The 22,983-nt window shown below is 43.5% G+C and overlaps 1 protein-coding gene across 23 annotated transcripts in view; it reads right to left on the minus strand.

The window, feature by feature from the left end:
- EYA1 (EYA transcriptional coactivator and phosphatase 1) overlaps nucleotides 1–22,983 on the minus strand; it is a 239,039-nt gene that overhangs the window by 96,545 nt on the left and 119,511 nt on the right. For 21 of the 23 annotated variants that reach the window (XR_004644761.1, XM_034763102.1, XM_034763100.1 and 18 more), the window contains one exon: nucleotides 1,372–1,449. The exons of the other annotated variants lie outside the window; for them this stretch is intronic. Coding sequence is in view for 20 of the 21 variants with exons in the window: in XM_034763102.1 (XP_034618993.1) it covers nucleotides 1,372–1,449 (78 nt within the window). In the remaining variant the exon portion in view is untranslated. The remainder of the gene's footprint in view (nucleotides 1–1,371; nucleotides 1,450–22,983) is intronic. 23 annotated transcript variants of the gene reach the window in all.

Below are 22,983 nucleotides of genomic sequence, written 5' to 3' on the forward strand. Positions count from 1 at the left end.
TGGGCTCAATATTTCCCTCATCAAACCTCTGTTTTGTACAGCAGAGGCTGTCATGGAACCAGTTATATCTACCCAATCTGGTGTAGACCAAGCATCTGGATTTTCTAGGATCTGCTGAAACTTACGCTCACATACCTTATACTACTAGAGGTTCGACACAAGGCTCTGTCGTCACACCCCTCATCTTACCTCCAACATACCCCTCACATATACCCTACACTGAGAAGAGTGAATGTGTGGTCTAGTATAGGAGTTGCCTCTGGTGGGTTTATGTCAGTTGGCAGTTACCCTCTACTAGGGAACTGTTTGCTGGCCAGCTACAGCCAGAATGTATCCTCTTTGCCCTGTCTGAGAGGCTCAAAGGGGATGGAGTGTAATGTACAACCGATCCTTATTCCTCTTAAGTTCAAAATCTTGAGTTTAGATCTCTGAATGTTCTTGAAGGTATTACAAACAGTTATTGGCCAATCTTTAGCACATCAGCACACACATATGTGGCCTATATCAATCAATCGAGACACATCATCTGGTCAATTTTTGAGGTGAATCTTTAAAGTCGACCTGAGTCGGCAAATACCACTGTAATTACCATAGTTCTATTGCATCTCTCTGCAATCATGATTGTAACTTATGAGTTCACAATTAGGTGGAAAATTCCGAACGATAAAAACAGTAATATAGAAATAACAGTGTTAATACACACATTTTGGATTAATATGCACCCTTTCCCCACCGTTTAGAGACCTATTTGCACAAATGGAAAATGTAAATATTTGCACTTTTTGGGGAGCAGCCAGAATTCAGAAGGCATCATACAGGTAAGCAAGCAAGGAGGAGGATTTTAGACTTTTATCCCATTCACAATGCAAACTAGAGCATGCAGATATGGATCTGCTAGCCATCAGAAAACAAAACAAAACAACAGTTTGAGCCATAATACTGCCCCAATCCTGAGTGGAGCTCCCAATGAAGTTATCCATGGATTTCAATGAGTTGATTTCACATTTCTTACTCATGGAAAATTCCCACTGACCTGAGTAAGGTGTGTAAGATCAGGCCCTGATAGAATGTGCGAGCTACAGACTGTACACAACCTTTTATTTTTAACTTCTGCATACAGTATTTAGACTGTAAGAGGGGAAGAAAATACACCTCTACCTCGATATAACGCTGTCCTCGGGAGCCAAAAAATCTTACTGCGTTATAGGTGAAACCGCGTTATATCGAACTTGCTTTGGTCCACCGGAGTGCGCAGCCCTGCCCCTCTGGAGCACTGCTTTACTGCGTTATATCTGAATTCGTGTTATATCGGGTTGCGTTATATCGAGGTAGCGGTGTAATAAGTGAAAAATATCTTTATTTATTTCTTACCTGATCCTGAGAAATTGTCTAAAGACTCGTCTGCTGTAGTCGTAGCAATCTCACTGCTGCTCATTGGTTCTGTTTTAACTAGAAGTATAAATCATAAATAATCTAAATGCTCCTAATATTCATGCACATATACTATTCACAAAATACCACTAAAACACAATCTTCTAACAAATATTTGCTACCTGTCTTTTTGTGTAAATATAAACACACACACACACAAATTTGTTTCTGTCCCCAAGGAATAAAAGCCACTGTAACAAACTAGAAGATATTGTCATGGACAGATCACCCAATGAGTCCCCATGCAACTTTGTGCACTCCTAGGATTCTTAATCCTTTAGAACCAATGTATCTATAAGAACAATTCAGAGAGCCATGGTTTGTTGGTTGCAGAAATAAGTTTTCAGAATGATCTGAATGAGGCAAAAATTGAAGCATTCTCTTAATGGATTTCTTCTCGGTTGGTTGAAAACTTTTTGTCCAAAATATTTGTGATGGAAATTTGGGTTTTCAACCAAACAAAATTTTTCATGGAAAGTGTCTGCTTCCAGCTGAAAATTTCAGTATTTTGAAGAACTGAACACCTGACAAATTATCTTTTTTTCAGCCAAAATCCACATTATTTTCAGTATTCATTTTTTCCCCTCCAAAAAAAAAACCCACCACCAGAATTGTCAATGGGAAATTTAGACAAACTTTTTCTTCAATTTGCACTGAAATTTTCCTTGGAAAAAAATCCCTATTTTTCAACCAGCTCTAATTTCTTTCTCAAAATAAAATTCTTCTCTGAAAAGTGATTGTCCGGCTATACTGAAAGAAGGATGGGAGACATTTTATATGATTTTAATCAGACCATAACTCTATTATTAGATGTCTGGAACTACACGGCAGATAAAAGTGTACAGTGCAGGTAACTCCATGTTCATTCAGCCCCTGAGGGGCTTCTGCCAGCTCCCCATCTTTTTCCATCCAGGTCCCCCAGCCAATCCATTGCCGGGACCTTACTATCCACCCCTCCCCCTCAGAGGTGGGCTGTAAGAAAGGGAGGTTGGTTCCCTGCCATACCATCCATAGGAGCCCCTCGCCCCCCCATTCCGTTTCTTTAACTAACACCTCCTTTTAAAATCCTTTACCAGGCCATTTATCGGGTCACTGTGTCCCTTCCCTACAGAGTACCTGCACTGGACATCTGCCACAAGGAGGTGTCAGCAAATTGCTTGGCTGCCTCCCCCCCAACCCTGCTGGGTTCCCAGACATCTCCCAATGGCCTCTTCTCAGAATTCTGCTCTGAAAAGTGACTGCATAAGAATGACTTCTTACTTAGCAACTCTGTTCATATTCAGCTACACAGCTAGTTACTTTATTGACAGAAAAGTTTTTACAACTTTTTACTCTGGTTTACATGGCAGAGCCAACACAGATTTTTAAGAGCAAGAGAGCTAGACTCTCTTCCGGCTCATGCTTCATCAACAAAATTATTAGTTCTATTCTCAGTTATTCCAGTACAACCTTACTTAATGCCCAGATCCTCAAGTAGAAGGCAGGGCACAGGTCTGGCCCTAATTTAGCTTGGATGTAACTATGGGCAAAATTTAAAGGCAACGGCTTTGCACAAGAAATCATTAAGACAACATAAGCTACCGTACAATGCCATTTCATCATACCAGCCTTTCCGAGTACACCATGCTTTAAGCAACTAAATGTATATCTAAGCCTTGAATCCAGCTTAGTAAATGATTTTGCCTGGGAATTAGAACTAATCATTGACAGGAATCCCGTGGAGCTTGCAAAATGTGCAGGGGTCTCCCCAGGTATCTTTTTCTCTCTGTCCTTAGATCAAATCCCCTTTTGATGCCCTATCTCCCATTTTCCCAGCCATGAAAATTCTCTTTTCACTCCCATATAGAGTTCTTTGCCTGTAATCCCTACCTCATGGAGATCCAGATTAGGCCCAGGCAGAGTTTATAAACTCTAGTGCACTCATTGAACTACTCCTACTTCTAATAACTCCACCAAAAAAAAAAAAAAAAAAAAAAAAAAAAAATCCCTGTTAATAGGGAAAGGGAGGGGAAACAGAGGCAGAAAGAGCCCAATGACTGGCCCATGGTCACATAGCAGATCAATGGCAGAGCCAGGAATAGAACCCAGGTCTCCTGGGACACATACCAGTCCAGTACCCTATACACTAGACCAGCTGCCTCTCTGCAGAATATGTATGTATCCCTCTATACACTGTGAATAAGTGTCACTCCACACCCTGCCCACCACTTTTGTGACTCTTTCTAGCCCAATTTTCATAAGGCAGTTATTCTCATGGGAATGATGCTGGGGGATTTGTTAACAAACGGGATGGGGGAAAAAGAAAGAAAAAGAAAAGGAAAAAGCTGCACCTCGCTTGGGAGCTGCGATAGATGGAAGCTAATTTACACTAGCACTGTTTCCCCCAAACTTCTCCGCTGTTCAGTATTGTGGAGCCCATTCTTATGCCTTTTTGGCTTTTGTGGAATAGAATAACCTTCTTCCCAGATATGCAGGGCCACTGCATTGCTGGCATCTGCAGCAATTCAGGTGCTCTCACGGTTCAGAGCTCTAACATATCATTTCTTCTGGAGAGTGCCTTTTTTGGAGGAATATTAATTTTCTAACTGGAAGAAAATGCCATAGTTGAAATAAAAACCTGGTTCATATCTGCTGCTTGCATTTCATCTGGATTTCATATTTTTGTTACAGAGCCATTAAAGGAAAAAAATGATCAAAGTCTAGCTTCACCCTCTATGACTTAACAATATTTTACTGCAATAATTTTTAGAGTTGAAAACTTCTAAACTGTTTCTAAACCATATAATGCTTCCTAAAATAAAGAGGAAACAAATATATAAAATATACTGGGAGCTGCATGGTCAAAGCAAGAAATGTAACACTGACACAATTTAAATTTGACACCATTTACCTCAAATTCCTCTACAATATGTCCCATCTCAACTGTTATGTTTCTTGCATATATGAAAATTAGGGTAAGAAAGTGAGGATGCAACAGAGGTCCTGATCTGGATTCTCATTTGTAAGTGTAATTTACAAATAAGCTTTACTAGATCTTCATGATGAAGAATCATGACCCTCATAGAGCTTCATGCTGCAGTTAATCAGTAATTTAATAATGATGAATAGGAACTGAAGAGCCTTCCTCCCGCAAGCAGCCACTGTTTTATCAAAATGTCAGCAAGTAATTGCATACTTTGATCTGCCTAGGACCCAAGAAAGTAACGTTGGAGGCTCATAGTTTGTTACGCAAAGAAATACATTCAGAAATGACAGCATAGCATTCTATCTCGCAGAAATCACTTACAAACAGCTATGGATTCTGACTGCAGAGAGCACTGTTCAACCCATCCAAAAGACAAACTGACCTAACTGAATGGTGAGGAGAGAAGCTAAAAGAGGGCAGTGAGAAGAGATGAGCTGGGAATAAAAGCAAGACGTGCAACCCTATCAGAACATCGTTTCACTGATCTATTTCAGAGTAGCAGCCGTGTTAGTCTGCATCAGCAAAAAGAACGAGGAGTACTTGTGGCACCTTAGAGACTAACAAATTTATTCGAGCATAAGTTTTCATGGGCTAAAACCCACTTCATCAGATGCATGCTTATGCTCAAATAAATTTGTTCGTCTCTAAGGTGCCACAAGTACTCCTCGTTCTTTTCACTGATCTATTTGTAGCAAGTGGAAATAGAGCCGTCCAATGAAGCAAAACTCTGGAAAGTCATGGTACCTTATTCTGTTCATAGCAAGTACAGTACCACCCTTCCTTACCGCATGTGCTGTTTTTTCCCTGTTGCCTAATAAATGCTTCCTAAATGTGCTGCAGACTGTAATTTCTCTACTTCTCTCCCATACATTAAAGTATCTGCAAGCTGCTCTAAGCCTTCACAGTATGTCTCTGAGCTACCATTGGGACTGGTACCACAATGATGCAGAACATATATTGCAAGTTTTTCTGGATAATTTTTAACAATTGTGAGACAGAGAAGAAAGGGCTGGCTGACAGTTCCCACTGATGCTGCTCAGTAGCTCAAACTGAATGTTAAGCTAGTAAATGGAGGTGGCACTACTATTAGTTAAGATATGTTTTGATTACTTTCACCTGAATCAACTCAAGCCCAGGATTCAAACTCAGGCTCCAGCCTAGCTCCCCTTCTGTCTACACACAAATTGCCCTAACCCAGGGCTTGGACCCAGGGTCCCAGAACCCTAAAGGGATGGAGAGTCTGAGCCTGTATCAAGCTGGGACCTACAGTTCAAGTCCTACAGTTTTCCCACACTGCACCATGAACAAACGGCTAGAACAGCCACATTTTGAGAGGGCACTAGGAAGTCTGGGATATGGGTGGTTGGACTCAAACCTGCATAATGCAGCATAGATGCTGGAACTCCCGGTTGGGACCCAGAGTTCAACAATTCCTAATCTGGGGTTACAAATGAGTGTAGATGCTCAAGCCCTTGGTTAACAAACCCAGGGACTGCTAAATTGAGTTCTAATAACTCTGGGTTTACATCGCTTTCCATGGCACAGCTTCAAGGTATTTTCAGAAGTGAAATATTATCCCTCCTTCTTCATAGAGAGCGCACAATTCATCGCTGTGCTGCTGAGTTTCTATGCTGCTGAAACACCAGTGACACAAAGCTGCACTAAAACAGAGGTGAATCATGCCCAGGCTGTTCATAGGAGTTCCAGGAATAGAACCCAGATGGGTTCTTTGCTGCAAACATCCCTTGCTAAGGAATAGCGTCAACATCATGCACAACTCATTTAGATTGGTTTGTAAATCAAAGGAATCTGTACAATCTGTGCAAGTGGAATGTTTGTGCCAACTATTCTTTGGTATAATTGTTCCTTTCCCCATTGTTTCTGACATTTTAATCAGGTTTAAAAGGCAAAACAGGACCAAAAAAACAAAAAGCAGACTATTAAGGCTAGCAGATAAGAGTTCAGAAAGCTGCATGAAACACACACACAAACAAGAAAATACAACAGGCAAAAACTGGAGTTAGCAAAGCTGTTGAGGCAGCATTAGATTCATTGCATGTTGAGCTACTTTCATTGAAGACTTGTTATTTAATATAAATTAAACGGATCCTGTTTGTGCATAGATATTTTAAAAATTTATCAAGAATTACTCATATATTAGTTTTGAACACCACTAAAGGTAATAGCTATACAACACAACCCAAAAGCATTATCTGGCTCACCTGCCACACCATCCGCAAATGCACAAATATCACACAACAATAGAAGCTGCCAGGTAATAGGCACTTTTTAAAACCCTATTCTTAACTATAGGTTTGGGAAGCTACCTTCAGGCTATTTTTTATAATCTTGATAATAAAAAATATAAAAGTTAGCATTAATGCAACATTAAGATTACAAATTCAAGCATGCTGAAGTCAGAGGTTCCAGAAGATAAGATTCCTACTGCAATATGAACTTGAACATGTCACACATCTTGTACACTTAATAGTGATTGTATTACTGTTAGTTAATTGCAAAGTAGTTTTAGCTGTCGGTCCTATGATATTAGAAAGACAAGATGGCTGAGGTAATATCTTTTATTGGACCAACTTCTGTTGGTGAAAAAGACAAGTTTTTGAGCCACACAGAGCTCTTCTTCAGGTCTGGGAAAGGTACTCTGAGAGTCCCAGCTAAATGCAAAGTGGAATAGATTGTTTAGCATAAGTAGTTAGTGCATACTGCAAGGGTCCATTCAAGGTAGAGTGGCCTGTTAACACTTCTGCAGTCATAGGACAAAAAGAGGGGGTTTCTGCTCCACCTTGCACTGAGCACAGTTTATACTACATGGTTAGGTCAACGTAAGATGCCTTGGGTTGACCTAGCAGTGGAAGGTCTTCACTTAAATTTGGCTCTACCTGTCATAAGTGCCTCTCTATGCCAATTTAGGAACACCATCACCGTGAGTGGCATAGAGTAACAATAGATCTAATTAGGTTGACACAGTGTTAGTGTAGACACCGTGTTGCTTACATTGAATGTAAGGCCTGGTCTACACTAGCCTGTTATTTCGGAATTAGCTGAGTTATTTCGAAAAAAAAAGATTCTGTCCACATGATCAAACTTTTTTATCCGATTTAAAGGGCTCTTTAATTCGATTTTTGTACTCCACCTCGGCAGGTGGAGTAGTGCTTAAACCGAGATTGCAATCCCGGGTTAAAGGTATTGTGGACACAATTTGACGTTATTGGCCTCCGAGAGCTATCCCAGGATGCTCCCTTGTGACCGCTCTGGTCAACACTCTCAACTCCAATGCACTAGCCAGGTCGGCAGGAAAAGCCCTGGGAACTTTTGAATTTAATTTCCTGTTTGGTCACCAGCAGCACAGGTGACCATGCAGAGTCCACCATCACAGGAGATCACGCAGTCCCGGATTTGCAAACAAGCTCCAGCATGGCCCGAACGGGAGGTACTGGATCTCATCGCATGCTGGGGAGATGAGTCTGTTATGGCAGAACTACGTTCCAAAAAAAGGAACGCAAATACCTACGCTAAAGTCTCCAGAGCCATGACGGAAAGAGGCTACTCCAGGGACACAGAGCAGTGTCATACAAAAATCAAGGAGCTCAGGCAAGCATACCAAAAAGCCAGGAGGCAAACGGGCGCTCTGGGTCACAGCCCCATACATTCCGCTTTTACCGTGAGCTCCATACAATTATGGGGGGTGATGCCACCACTACCCCACCCCTGTCCGTGGACACCTGCAAGGGGGGAGTTGCATGGAGCGAGGAAGAAGAGACACTGGAGGACGAAGAGGAAGAGGAGGACAGTGCATAGGCGGCAAGTGGGGAATCCGTTTTTCCCTTAGCCAGGAACTAATCTTAATGCTAGAGCCAATAGCCTCCCCTCACTCCCAAGGCAAGCTCCTGTTCCATGCCCTGGAGAAGGTACTTCCGGTGAGTGAGAACCTGATCAGAGCCACGCGGTGGGGGGCCAGGGCGGGGGGTGGAACCCAGTCGCGCTGGGTTGTTCGCGTTTAGAGTAAATGACTCAGCTCTTCCCTGCTCTGAGCCTGATCGGAGCCACGCGGTTGGGGGTGAGTGGGGAGGGGTGTTATGTGCAGTGATCATCCCAGAAAGCCTGCAGCTCCTCCTTTTATATGGCAAACCCACCAGGCATTGCTTGCTGTGGGAAAGGGGGCCCAGCAGTTTGAAAGCATTGAAATGAATGTAGAAGAAGCAGAACCCTGCGTGCCCCTAGGGGCTGCCTACAAGATGAATTCTGTTGCCCGGCCGTGTGCAATGGCTTACTCATACCAAAGTCCCCCCTTTGTTCTCTGCAATGTATTTTTTAAACTACTACCCTCCCTTTTTCTCCTCCCACAGGTGCAAATGTTTCAACGCGGCCCCTATCTACTCCGTCCCAGAGGCTGGTCCAGATTAGAAAGTGGAAAAAACAAACTCGGGACGACATGTTCGCTGAGCTCATGCAGTCCTCCCGCACTGATAGGGCCCAGCTGAATGAATGGAGGCAAACAACTGCGGAGTCCCGTAAAGCATTACAGAAACACGAAGAGAGGAGGGAGGCGCGTGATGAGAGTAGGCAGGACGCTATGGTCAAGCTCATGGGGGAGCAAACTGACATGCTCCGCTGTATAGTGGATCTAATGTGGGAAAGGCAGCAAGACCACAGACTTCCGCTGCAGCCCCTGTATAATCAAACTCCCTCCTCCCCAAGTTCCATAGCCTCCTCACCCAGACACCCAAGAACACGAGGGGAGAGGCTACAGGGACCCCACACACTCAACCCCAGAGGATCGCCCAAATACCAGAAAGCTGGCATATGCGAACTTTTGATTTGGTTTCTGGACTTGTCCTTCCCTCCTCAATCCCCCCAACCTCCTCCCCCCCAAGTCTACCTTCTAATTTCTCTCAATGCATTGTGCATCAAATAATAAAGAACAGTTTTTAAACAATTTTGACTTTATTTCCTTTCATATATATAGGGTGCGGGTAACTTCAAGAGAAGCAAACAAACAACTGTCACACTGTACCCTGGCCAGTCATGAAACTGGCTTTCAAAGCTTCTCTGATGCGCAGCATGCCCTGCTGCGCTCTTCTAATCGCCCTGTTGTCTGACTGTGTGAAATTGGCAGCCAGGCAAGTTGCCTCAACCTCCCACCCCGCCATAAAAGTCTCGCCCTTACTTTCACAGATATTGTGGAGCACACAACAAGCAGAATATTGGTTGTGCTGAGATCTAACCGAGTCAGTAAACTGCGCCAGCGCCCTTTCAAATGTCCAAAAGCACATTCTACCACCATTCTGCACTTGCTCAGCCTATAGTTGAACTGCTCCTTACTACTGTACAGGGTGCCTGTGTACGGCTTCATGAGCCATGGCATTAAGGGTGGGCTGGGTCCCTGAGGATAACTATAGGCATTTCAACATTCCCAACAGTAATTTTCCGGTCTGGGAAGTAAGTCCCTTCCTGCAGCTGTTCAAACAGACCAGAGTTCCTGAAGATGCGAGTGTCATGCACCTTTCCCAGCCATCCCACGTTGATGTTGGTGAAACGTCCCTTGTGATCCACCAGTGCTTGCAGCACCATGGAAAAGTACCCTTTGTGGTTTATGTACAGGCTGCCACGGTGTGCGGGGGCCAAGATGGGGATATATGTTCCGTCTATCGCCCCACCGCAGTTAGGGAACCCCAGCGCATTGAAGCCATCCACAGTGGTCTGCACATTTCCCAAAGTCACTACCCTTGATAGCAGCTGGTCAATGATTGCATTGGCTACTTGCAGCACAGCAGCCCCTACAGTAGATTTGCCCACTCCAAACTGATTCCCGACTGACCGGTAGCTGTCAGGTGTTGCAAGCTTCCACAGTGAGGGCTGCTCTCATTTTGGTGTCTTTGCGCTTCAGGGCAGGGGACAGCAAGTCACAAAGTTCGATGAGAATGGCCCTACGCATACGAAAGTTTCGCAGCCACTGGGAATCATCCCAGACCTGCAACACTATGTGATCCTACCAGTCTGTGCTTGTTTCCCAGGCCCCAAATCAGCGTTCCACAGCATGAACTGGCCTAATGCCACCATTATCTCCCAATCGCCACATGCCGTGCATCTAGGAACGTCTGTGTCCATGTCCTCATCAGTATAGTAATCGTAATGTCATCGCTTCCTCGCCTGGTTTTGCAGGTACTGAACATACTGTTGGATAATGCGCGAGGTGTTTTCAGTGGTCAAAACGGCAGCAGAGATCTGAGCGGGCTCCATGCTTGCCGCGCAATGGTGCCTGCATGGGTAATCCTGGAAAAAGGGCGTGAAATGAGCTGTTCGGTTCAAGATGGCCGATAAAAGGCGGTAAATGGTTATCTTCTGTAGCTTCCATGGGAGCCCAGGACAGCTTCTGCTGCTTTCTCCAGATTGTCTGTGCGGCTCTGTTCACAATGGGTGAGAAACAGCAGGGAATTGTTGCCTTCTGTAGCTTCCACGGGAGCCCAGGACCCACAACATTGAAAAAGAGGCGAGAGCAGAGTTTGCGGCGGAAGCTGTTAGGCCCTGTTCACGATGGCCAAGAAATGGCGGGGAATTGTTGCCTTCTGTAGCTTTCACGGGGGCCCAGGACAGACAATCTGGAGAAAGCAGCAGAAGCTGTGTGGCTCTGTTCATGATGGCCGAAGACATTTGAAGGAGAAAACCAGGAAACAGGCAGTGCACCGGGCTGCACCATCTGCTGGCAGCATGGCATCTGCCGTAGCTTTCACGGAGGAAGAGCGAGTGACGGCACACACCCAGAAAAACCCGTGAGAATGTTTTTGCCCCATCATGCACTGGAAGCTTAACCCACAATTCCAATGGGCAGCAGAGACTGCGGGAACTGTGGGATAGCTTCCACAGTGCACCGCTCCGACATTCGATGCTAGCCTCGGTACTGTGGATGCACTCCGCCGAATTCACACGCGTTAGTGGGGACACATAACATCGAATGTATGAACTCAATTCTGGAAATTCGAATAAAATAACTTCAAATTAATTTCGTGCTGCAGACGTAGCCTTACTGGCTTTCTGGAGCTGTCCCACAATGCCCACACTGACAATACAATTGATACAAGTGAGGACATGCATCACCAACACAAGGAGCCAACCCACAGAAGTGATTTAGTAACTTCAGTGGCTGTATGCCGATGTAAATTAGGTTGATATAATTTGGGAGCGTAGACATGGCCTTAGTTGTGATGCTTGGAGTACCTTTCCCAGATCTGAAGAAAAGCTCTGTGTGGCACGAAAGCTTGTCTCTCTCACCAACAGAAGTTGGTCCAGTAAAAGATATTACCTCATCCATCTTGTCTCTCTGTTAATTAACATTTAAACAAGGGCAGAAAATATATATATGAGATGTATTCAAAATGAGAGGTAGGCTCAGATATATATGAATTATTGCAGTAGTACAAACCTTAATTTCTGGAACTTCTCATTTGTGATTTCTCATCTTTGATACTGAATTAATGCTACCTTTTTCCTTTAAAAGAACGGAACCTATATCCCCACCTTACCTATAATGTTCACTTTGAGGTAATCCTAAAATACACATACCCTACACTCATAAAAACATACAACAGCTACTCCCTAATACCTCAATCATAAAATCGATCCTGGCAGGCAGCCTGCATCCATGTGGCTCACAGAGCACCATTAAAATCATTCAGGCTCTATGCAGGCACAAGCATCGACTCAGACAAATCCAATTGCAGGATCGGGGTCCAATTTTATCTTCTTTATTTGATCTCAAGGAAATATGCCAGGAAGCATTGCTACATTATACGTAGAACTAAGAATCAAACTTCTGAACAGCTTCAGCAAAATAAGCTTTCCTCTCATAGGAAGTGCCAGTTCACTTAAGGATGTGACTTTTCTAATGATGAAATTTAATGAAAATATCAGAATTAATAAGCCTAGAAGTTAAAGAATCTTCTAATAGCACCAGCAAAAACTAAGAAAATATATTTACTTTATATTTTCCCTTGGATTACTTTGACATTCCAGTGCCGATTTCTGTAGCAAAGTTAGCATAATCGTCTATCTATATCAACTTTTAAAATTATACTTGCAATATACACATTTAAAGAGACTTCTATTCTGCAGTTTCTACTATCTGGAATAACCTCTCTCTCTACCTCATCAACTCTAAATCTCATTCCAAATTTCAACTGAAAATATCTTTTCTTCTTTGCTTATATTTCTTAATTTCCTTTTCTGCTATATATTATTTGGCTCTGGTAATAGGTTTCTGTAGGCATTAAAATGTATACATTAACATTATACATATGTAGACAATTTTCACATATAAATCATCAGATTCCCAACATGCCACACTATATCAGCAGTTAAATGCTATGCTAGTAGAGATACAGGCTTTCAGTGATGGAGCATTTTTCTGAAATACCATTTCATATATCTACTACTAATCAAACAACAAGATTTGTTTAGTCCAACATCCTTTATATGTCCAATTCAAGTCTAACGTTCATTTGAAAATTCGGAGAACTTGGTCATTTATGGTAATTTAACATTCTGCCATCTTGGTAGTCTCTAATCTGATGTGGTTTTATCTCCAAACTATCATCTGAACTAGATTCCAAAACTTGTTTCCCATTAACATTTGTGTAACCAGACAGACTCCCAAATGGCATTTATTTTGGTCCATGTCAAGAAAGATAGGTGTTCTCTTTTAGTTTCCTTGCAAAATAGCAAACAACACAATAGTGAAAATTCATCCTTGAAATCCATTACTTCCTTTTTATACTACTACTGACAGTGGGACTTTGGCTCCCAAGTGCCTAAGGCCATGTCTACACTACAGGGTCTATAACGGCATAGCTACTGTGCTGTAGCTTAATCAGCATAATCCCGCAGCCTGCACGGATGGAAGGGGGTTTTTCCTTTGGTGTAGGAACACCACCTCCCGGAGCAATGGTAACTGGGTCGACAGAGTATCAGAGGGGTAGCCGTGTTAGTCTGAATCTGTAAAAAGCAACAGAGGGTCCTGTGGCACCTTTGAGACTAACAGAAGTACTGGGAGCATAAGCTTTCGTGGGTAAGAACCTCACTTCTTCAGATGCAAGATGGGTCGACAGAAGCATTCTTCCACTGATCCACTTGTGCCTGTACTGCGGCTTAGGTCAGCATGGATTTTTCACATCCCTGAGCAATGTAGTTATGACAACCTCAATTTTAAGTATAAACTAGGCCTAAGTCACTTTTGAAAATAAGATGCAGGCTTCTCAGTCTACTAGGGATCGCAATGCCGAGCGCACCAATGCCTAAATACCTTTAAAAATCTGGGCCCAAGAGGCTGATTCTCATTTACATTGGCATCTTAACACTGCTCTGGCAGAGTAAAGAATTCATAAATGTGGTGCAAATGTAAAGGAGTTTTAATGAAAATGAGAATCAGGCCCCAATATTTTTTCTGATGCTTAAAAAGGAGGGGGCAAAAAATGTCTTTAAAAAAAAGAAATATTAAAAAGAGCAAGGAAATAGTTGCAACAGATGCTACATTTGCACCACCATTACCTGAGGCTTAGTGTTCACTGTAGTGAAAACTTACTTACCCTGGGTCCTGCATACACCTATATACATCCTTAACTTTACCTGCTTGGGACCACTCACAGTGGGCAAAGTTAAGCATATGTGTAAGTATATGCAGGATCAGGGACACTGCTGTCTTCTCTAACGTCCTACCGCAACTATAGCCTCAGCATAGAAAATCGTGTTCATGTTAGGAAGTCACAAGTAATCATATACAAGGCACTAATAAATAAATAGAAATAATAATACCACCTAGCTCTTACTGCCACAGAATTATTATTTTCCCACAGAGACAACTGTTGACTGCATTCATCTTCTCCTCTTCTTGAGTATATAATACATTATAACAGACCTACCCCCAAGCACATAGACATCTAGTACAAAAATTATTTAATATTAAAAAGTTATGGCATAGTCACTGTACCATATGTCCAAAAGCAAAATTTTAAATAAAAGCATTAAGGCAATGATAAGTTACAATAACACCAACAATTGTATTCATGAACCTATCCTCCATGAATTTATCTAATTCTTTTTTGAACACCTATACTTTTGGCCTTTACAACATTCCATGACGAGTTCCACAGGTTGACTGTGTGTTGTGTGAAGAAGTACTTCCGTAGGTTTGTTTTAAACCTGCTGCCTATTAATTAAGATTGAAATGTTGATCACAACTTTGGACACTATTGTAACTTCTCACTATTAACCAAGATAGTCAGGGACATGACCCCATGCTCCAGGTGTCCCTAAGCCTCTGCCTGCCAGAAGCTGGGATGGGACAACAGAGCATGGATCACTCGATAATTGCCCTGTTCTGCTCATTCCCTCTGAAGCATGTGTCACTGGCCACAGTTGGAAGACAGGATACTGGACTAGATGGACCATTGGTCTGACCCAGCATAGCCATTCTTATGTTCTTAATGATCATTTGAAAAGCATAGCTATAGACGCACCCTATTCTGCTTTTTAGTGAAAAAAATTAAGTCAAAGATGCAACAGTAGATATTGTTACAAAACCCCACCTCTTTCTTAACAAAATGTCTGTGGAGATACACAGATTTCCATTTAAAGTTATGATGTGGCAGCCATGAATCACTATATTCCTTACTCCTGGGGGAATTCACCATATATATATATATAAAATTCTGTGCATATTTTAAAATTCTACAAAATTCTGCAAATTTTATTGGTCAATAAATAAATGTGGCTCCAGTATGGCAGTGGGAAGCACAGGCCACTGGCTGCATTAGGGTGGGAGCTCACTCTGAAGCCCCCATCTCCCCCGGTACAGGGACTCGTCAGTGAGGTTGCACCCAACCCTAACACAGTGCAAGGGCTGCGCCTGCCCCAGAAACACCCGGGGGCCCTGCTCCTCTGCGCCAGGTGCACCAGGGGTGGGTGGCAGGCTCAGCCCAGCAGGATCCAAGTATGGAGGGGCTTAGTGTGGAGGGATCCAGGTGTGGGGTGAGAGGTTTTTGTGTGGGGCAATCTGAGTGCGGGAGGCTCAGTGGAAGATCTGGATGCACGGGGGGTCATTGGGGGGCTTCAGATGTAGAGATAACAGGACTCTGCAGGGGATCCAGGTGAAGGTGGTTGGGGCTCAATGGGGGTGGGGTCTGGTTGTGGGGAAATGGGGCTCGGCAGGGAGGGGTCTGTGTGCTGGGGGAGAGGGGCTTGATGAGGTGAGGGTCCAGGTGCAGCTGGTTGGGGCTATTCCACCCCCTTCCTTCCCCACTGCCTCTTCCCTCCGTCCCCCTTCTCTCCTTACCCCTCCGCCCTTATCCAGCCCTACTCACCATTGCACCGAAAACACAGAAGGGGAGCACAACTGGCACTAAGACCCAAGAGGCAGCATTCAGCTGCAGAGTCAGTGGAGCAAAGACGCAGCCTCCTTCAGCTGGTTAGCTCTGGGCTTGCAGAAATGGGGGGGGGGGTGCGCAGTGGCACGTAACCCATGTGCCCCCCCATGCCTCGCCTCTGTTTGGGAGGGCAATCCCCCCCAAAAAACTGCATCCATGGTGGTTCCCCCTCTTTCCCCCTCTCTAGGGTGACCAGACAGCAAGTGTGAAAAATCAGGACAGGGCGTGGGGGGTAATAGGAGACTATATAAGAAAAAGACCCCAAAATTGGGACTATCCCTATAAAATTGGGACATCTGGTCACCCTACCCCTCTCCCCTGCAGCTTTCCTTTGCCTCCCTGGCATTTTCTTCAGGGAAGCACAGGAATTTTTGGGGGGGTAAAAGGAGGGGGGCATTTTCTGCGGGTGCGCAGTCCTGCAGAATTCCCCCAGGAATAATTTCTGAGTGTTGGGTTGATCCAAGGAACCCGTTGTTCAGCAAAAGTCACCATGTGCCAGCTTTATTGAGATTGAACCCCTAATGCTTGCCTGACAGGCAAAACTGCCTTTTGAGCTCAGCAGATCAACAGGGGGCCTGTCCTGCTTTAGGCACAGTGGTTACTAGAATGAAGTTGACCCTCACCTAGTACATCTCTCTACCAATGCAGGAATGTTACTTGGGATTTTTCTGGTCTAGTTTTCAAAACCCAAGCAATGGGACTTCCACAACTAACCAATTCCACCATCAAGAAGTTTCTGCTAACATTCAAACACTGCAACTTTGGCTTCTCTACTACTGGCCACCTTAATCTGACCTCAGATTGACCCATTTATCATTGTTACAGAGCTGAAATATTCTCTTTGTTGGTGGTTAGAAAATTAGAGTATCTGTTGGGGTGCTCCTAAATTAATCTCTCCTTCGTTCAGACAGTAGAGCTGAGATGATTTTTGGGTTGGAGATCACACTTAATTTTTTCCTCACTAAACCCACCTCAAGCAATCTGGCTGTTGAGACTTTCCTGAGCATGGACAATGGCTTGTGTGTTAACCTTGTTAGTCTGTGGCTAAACTGTCTGAGTTCTTTAATTTCTGTAAATAGTGCTTGGATGTTAATGCAATTGGCCACATGATGTCACAAGACCATCAGCCAATGACAGAGAATCGGCCAGCTAGAAGTCAGAGAGGTTTCACCTTCAAGCAGAATCTGAAGTTTTAGGCAATGAGTATCCAACCAGTGCCTCCTAATCAAACAAGAAGGTACAGACAGTTTCCTCTAGTTTCCAGGACTCATTGGGATTGGAATCAGATACTCTCTTGCTCTTTGAGGCGTACATCTTTTCTCTCCCGCTCTGATAAGCAGAGCTTTTCAGAAAATTGCAACATCCAAACTGTGTCGTCTTGATAGCACCAAACCATCCTAGGAGGCATGACTTGCTGAAGCCACTAAATCTCTCTCTACATCACCCTCTTCTGCTGTAGCAGCAGGAACTTCTAACTTAGAGCCCGATATATTAAGGATCATTCTGATTACCAATGTCTGTTTCCTGGACCTTGAGCAGCCCCACACAGAAGGAAGTTGATGTCCATGCTGTTTCTTGTGCTTAAGAGATCTCCATTTTTCACTATCCTTGTGGGAATGGTGGGAGCTGCTCCATATTTATGGTTGAAGCCACTTGCCATTATAAGTCTGATTTTAAACATCCCTATTCTCCACTAAAATCCCCTTAAAGACCTCTAATCTCCCTGAAATGTCACATGCTACAGACTAGAGGTTTCCTTGGGAAGCTTAGAAAAAGAAGTTTTATTGAAGTTAGGGTATTTCAGAAATGTCACTTTCATCCACTTTAAATTTTCCATCATGTTTTTTGGAACATTATCTTTCACTGAAATGGCTTGGCCTAGAAACTCCAAGTTTGTTTTGCTCTTGGCCTTTGTTTAAATGAAGCACCTTTTTGTGTTTGAAGGAAGGTTTAGAGGAATTACAAAGATCCTGTTTTCACATATATACAGATAAATGTTTAAAATACAATATTAAATATATTTATATTTTAAAACATTTATAAACTGTCCTGTTCCTGATTCCACCTGATTAAACTTTGTATGGGGCTGCTGGGCTGGGCTGGGCTGGGCCGAGAAAGAGAAAGAGAGAGTGTGAGTGTGAGTGTGAGTGTGAGTGTGAGTGTGTGTAGGGGAGAGGTTACAAGGCTGGAGAGCCGAGAAATATAGCGGGACAGGAGGCCAGACAGGCTAAGAAGAGGCACAGAGCTGGATTGGGGAGATGGAAGAACAAGAGCATGGATGGGATAGGAGACTGGCAGGTGATGGAAGTAGGCAAAGAGGAGGGGCATGGAAGGAAGCAGACAGCTGGGGAGGGATGGCCAGATTAAGCCTGCCCAGGGCCCTAGGAACACTGTGATGGGGGACCTCCTTGGAGTGGTTATGGCAGGGGCAACTCTACCTTCCTCCAAGAGAAGCAGGGGCAGTCGTATGCATCTCCCTTATTCCTCCCAAATGTGGTAGCAGCAAGGGGGCCAGTGCACACCCACAACCAGGGTGTAGTTGCATGGGTAGTTGGACTGGGCCCACTGTCATCTTCTTCTCCTGTCATACACAAAGTCCTCTGCTGGGGTGGAGCCCTAAGGGCAGAGGGGTCTTGGAGTTCACACCCCATTAAGATGCTTGGGTAGTTCCCCCTCTCAGAGCTATTGTTTTAGGCTATATTACTCCTGAGGGCATTCTGCGCCAAAAATTAAAAATTCTGCACGCAATATTTTAAAATTCTGCAAATTTTATTTGTCAAATAAATGTGGAGACTCCAGCATGGCATTGGGGAGCACAGGTCACTGACTGCACAGAGGTGGGAGATCACTGTGCAGCTCCCCCAACCCCAGACACGGACTCAGCGGTGAGGCTGCACGCAACCCTGACACAGCGTTAGGACTAGGACTGTCCTAGAAGCACCCCCCCTCCATGGCAGGTGCACCAGGTGTGGGCAGGCAGACTCAGAAAGGCAGGATCCAAGTGTGGAGGGGCTTAGAGTGGGAGGATCCACATGTGGGTTGAGAGGGTTCTATAGGGCAATCTGGGTGCGGGCAGATCAGTGGGGGATCCGGGTGCGGGAGGGCTCTGGATGCACAGGGGCTTATTGGGGGGTTCTAAGTGCAATTTGGTTGGGACTCAGCAGGGGGGATCTGGATATGGAGGTGATAGAGCTCATCGGGGGGTATAGGTGTGGAGGGTTCAGTGGGGGGGGTCTAGATGCTGGGGGAGTGGGACTCAGTGAGGTGGAGATCCAGGTGCAGCTGATTGAGGCTCCGTGGAGTGGGGATTCGGGTGGCTCGTCGGGGTGATCCAGGGGGAGTGGGGCTTCTCAATGGGAGGGGCTTCTGAGTGCAGGGGGGTCAGGATCAGCGGGAAGGTCTGGGTATGAGGGGGTCTGGATGCACAGGGATTGGATGGAGCGAGGAACGATGGGAGCAGGAAGCTGGGGTGGGGGGAGTTTGCAAGGCTTCCTGCAGCTGGGGGAGGGTCTGACCCAGCTCCAGATGCCGTGCAGGGGAAGAGAAAGTCCCGTTCTTCCCAACCCAGTCAGGACTAGCAGCTGAGCCTGGAGCAGGGTAGAGAGCTGGGTCTTCCCCAGTCCCATCCCCTGCCCCACAGTGATTTACCTCTCTGCCGGCTGCCCTGGACACCCAAAACATACTGCTGGGGAGGGTTGCATGACCACTCTTGTGGCTTCCCTTTGCTTCTCCATCTGAAAGTCGTTTTTCTGCAGGGAAGCAAAGAAATCTGCGGGGGACATAAATTCTGCGCATGTGAGGTGGCACAGAATTCCCACAGGAGCACTATATGCGCACAGGCAGATGTCTTTGAATCAGTTAGACTTGTTTAACCTTTACAAGCTTTTCTTCACAATCATGAGATCTAGAAACTTCAAAATAGCCAAGTGGTAAAAGCTGGAAAGGAAGAAAGAATGGAACCAGACACTCCCCTACTACCAAAGAATTCTTCTTCACTGGCCATTTACCTCTCTGACTATCATCATCCACTAAACCTTAATTTTGCTCCCTATAATATACAAGATTATTCATAATGGTTAACATACCAAATTACTAAAATTTGAAAAACCCTACTTCCTATTAAAGGGATCCATTTCCTAAATATTATAAAATTAGACTACAACATTAGCCACTGCAAAAAAGCTGGCTGCTCGAGATGCTATATTATTTAAAAATACAAACCCACAAGCTCAACATATTGTATGCTAATAGAAACTGGCCCCACCATATGCTTAGCATATTTCATAATACAAAACAAATCAATTATTTCATTTCTGTAGATTAAAATATTCCTCTACTCCACCAACACATCACACTGACACCTTACAGAGCTACACATTTAATAAATAATATATAATATCTACAGTATGTATCCAAACATATATTTCTATTACAGAAGAAAACAAAGAAGTAACATAAAAGTTGATTGGACAGTGTAAGTCAGGTGGAGCGGTAAGTGAATAAAGAAGAATTATGAGAGTGGGATTTATTTCCAGACTAAGTGTTTTTGTTTTTAAGTTAGAGAATATTTGTAAAGAAAATGTAATACTTCTGGGTAGTGAAACATGCTTTTAAATGTAATCCTTTTTAATAAAGACTTCTGTTTGTATGTGTGTTACAGAGTCTGGAGAACATGCAACATAGTTAACAAACTTGCCTTCCCTCAATATGGGCTGGTTAAAGGAAGAAAGTCAACTTCCATAGCACCAAGGAAGTAGCTATGGGATCTTGAAATATAAGGTACAGCTTTCCTCTACAAATTGCCATCCAGAAGGGATAATTTGGGGGTTTTTTTTATTTTAAATATACAACTAGTCTAATATCTAACATTTTGCACCCTGTGGTATTTTAAGATCATGCCAAACAGTCCCAGTGCTGTCTTTTGAATCCGTGAAGGAGGATTCAGATTCAACAGTCTTAACACTACCTAATGGTCGCCTGCCTGGCCAGGACAGTGGGGAGCTTTTATTGCCTTTGTGAAGGCATCTCATCCTGGTTCTCCATCAAGTCAGATACTTTACAGATTAAGGCTGAGATTTTCAAAGCCACCTAAGGGATTTTTGACATCCAATTGCCTTTGAAATTAAATGTGCCACTAGACATCTTTGAAAATCTCAACCTAATTTTTTGCTATCTGGTTTCCCCCATCTATTTGGGACCAGAAATCTCTCTTCCCTCCTATCTGGCCCCTCAAAATGAGACAGAAGCACCTCTATGACCCTCAGTGTGAAGAGAATGCTGTAAATTAGAAAAAACAGATCCCCTGTTTATTTTTGGTGGGTTTAATACTGCATAAAGACACTTTAAGTGGGCAGAGATTCCGGTTTCTGCCTAGGTTAATTCCCTGAGAGTCATTTCTAATTCTTAGTTTCGAAGTGATTATCCCTTGGTAGAATGAGCAATCTAATGTAGCAACCACTTGTGGGAGCTCCTTCAGAAGGTGGCTGCGGTGCAGGATGGTTTGCTAAACTCAGCCTTTTCTCTGTACCCACCCCATGCATTCAGAAGCTGGACACTTGCTGAAACTGCCACTGGCTGGCTGGCAAAAAGTAAAGTTGAAGAATCGTAATCTCTTACCTGTTAATTTGAATTTTCCCAGTCCCTTTGTGTCAGTCCTACCATGGCAGCCCTTCTTTGAGAGGAAAAATAGCGAAGGGACTAGAACAGTAGACCCAGACCCAGATTAAATTCCCTGATCTGCCACAGACTTCCTATGTGACCTTGGTCAAGTCATTTAGTCACTCCATACCTCAGTTAAACGGTGATGATAGTACTTCCCTACCTCACAAGAGTGTGGTAAAGGTAATTACATTAAGAGATTGTGAGGCACTCAGATACTACAGTAATGGGGTAAAATACAAATATTACAGATATCCTCTCCTGTTTTGGTATCTGAGATGACTTTTTCCTGAACATTTTCAAACAAACCTTTTAGTGTTACTATCAAATTTATTGCTTGGGAAGCCTCCAACTAAGCAGGGTCAGCCAGACAGCCATCCCCCTTTAAAAAAGAAGTATATGACAAGAAGCTCTCCTTTTCCCTGTTCCCTCTCCATCTGCTGATAGGAGGATTTATACTCTAGGCTGGCATATTAGGATAGGAGAAACCAAATGAACCAGTAAGAAATTACTGTATTATTTCTGGCTTTTCCTAAAATGATGAACAAATTTTATTTCCTCCTCACCACACACCAACACAGGCCATAATGACTCTCTCATGATCTGACATGAATTTAAATGAATATTGCTTTGATTTATAGAAACTACTGTAATTTGAGAGATCTTCTCATAGAGAAATTGGCATCTGAAGCAAGAATAAGTCAGCCTTATCAAAACTCCTTTGAAATTATTTTGGATGGGTAGAAAAATTTACCCAACCTATTAGGAACAGGTAAATAGCTAATAAAATGGAATCTCTGCACTGACAGCCATGGTTACAAGGTGTTCATAATTGTCTAAGATTGTGTGGCCCACTTTTGTACCAGGGCACATTTTGCATTGCAACAAATGTGGGTGCCATACCATGTGTCATTAAGGAATCTAAAGGGTGTATTATCAAAGCAGTATGCAAGGTTTAAACTGTATGATTCAATCACACAACTAAATCCCCATTCAGTGCTTTGAAAGCTTACTACTAAGTGTGAAGCTAAAAATATTAGCTATTAACAGTCATCTATCTAGCAACCACATCCTCTTGTAGTACAACATCAATAAGAGGCATGTCTGAAAATGAGTCTGAGAGGAATTAAAGAACATTTGTTTGAAACAGGGCCATTTCACTTTGGGACAGATATCCCCCTCCCCCTAATTTACAGAATACATTTTGCACTCTGGGGTATGGAATTCTGCCCAACTCACACCCATAGTGAAATGAAACTTAACATATCTTTATAACAAACTTATAACATGCAAAAATGTATACACCTGATGCCATGATTTTCATTTACATTAAGGCCCCTTTAAAGCAGCAGAGTAATGTAAAGGGGTCCTTTGTTTAAATGAGAATGAGGCCCATAGTCATCTTGAACAGTCATTTTCACATATTACATTTAACACGTGAATGTTTAACAACACGTTTCCACTCCACATGCAACAAACAAGCAAACCACACATTTT

This window comes from Trachemys scripta, chromosome 2 (genome assembly GCF_013100865.1).
Source record: "Trachemys scripta elegans isolate TJP31775 chromosome 2, CAS_Tse_1.0, whole genome shotgun sequence".
Classification (NCBI taxonomy): domain Eukaryota; kingdom Metazoa; phylum Chordata; order Testudines; family Emydidae; genus Trachemys; species Trachemys scripta.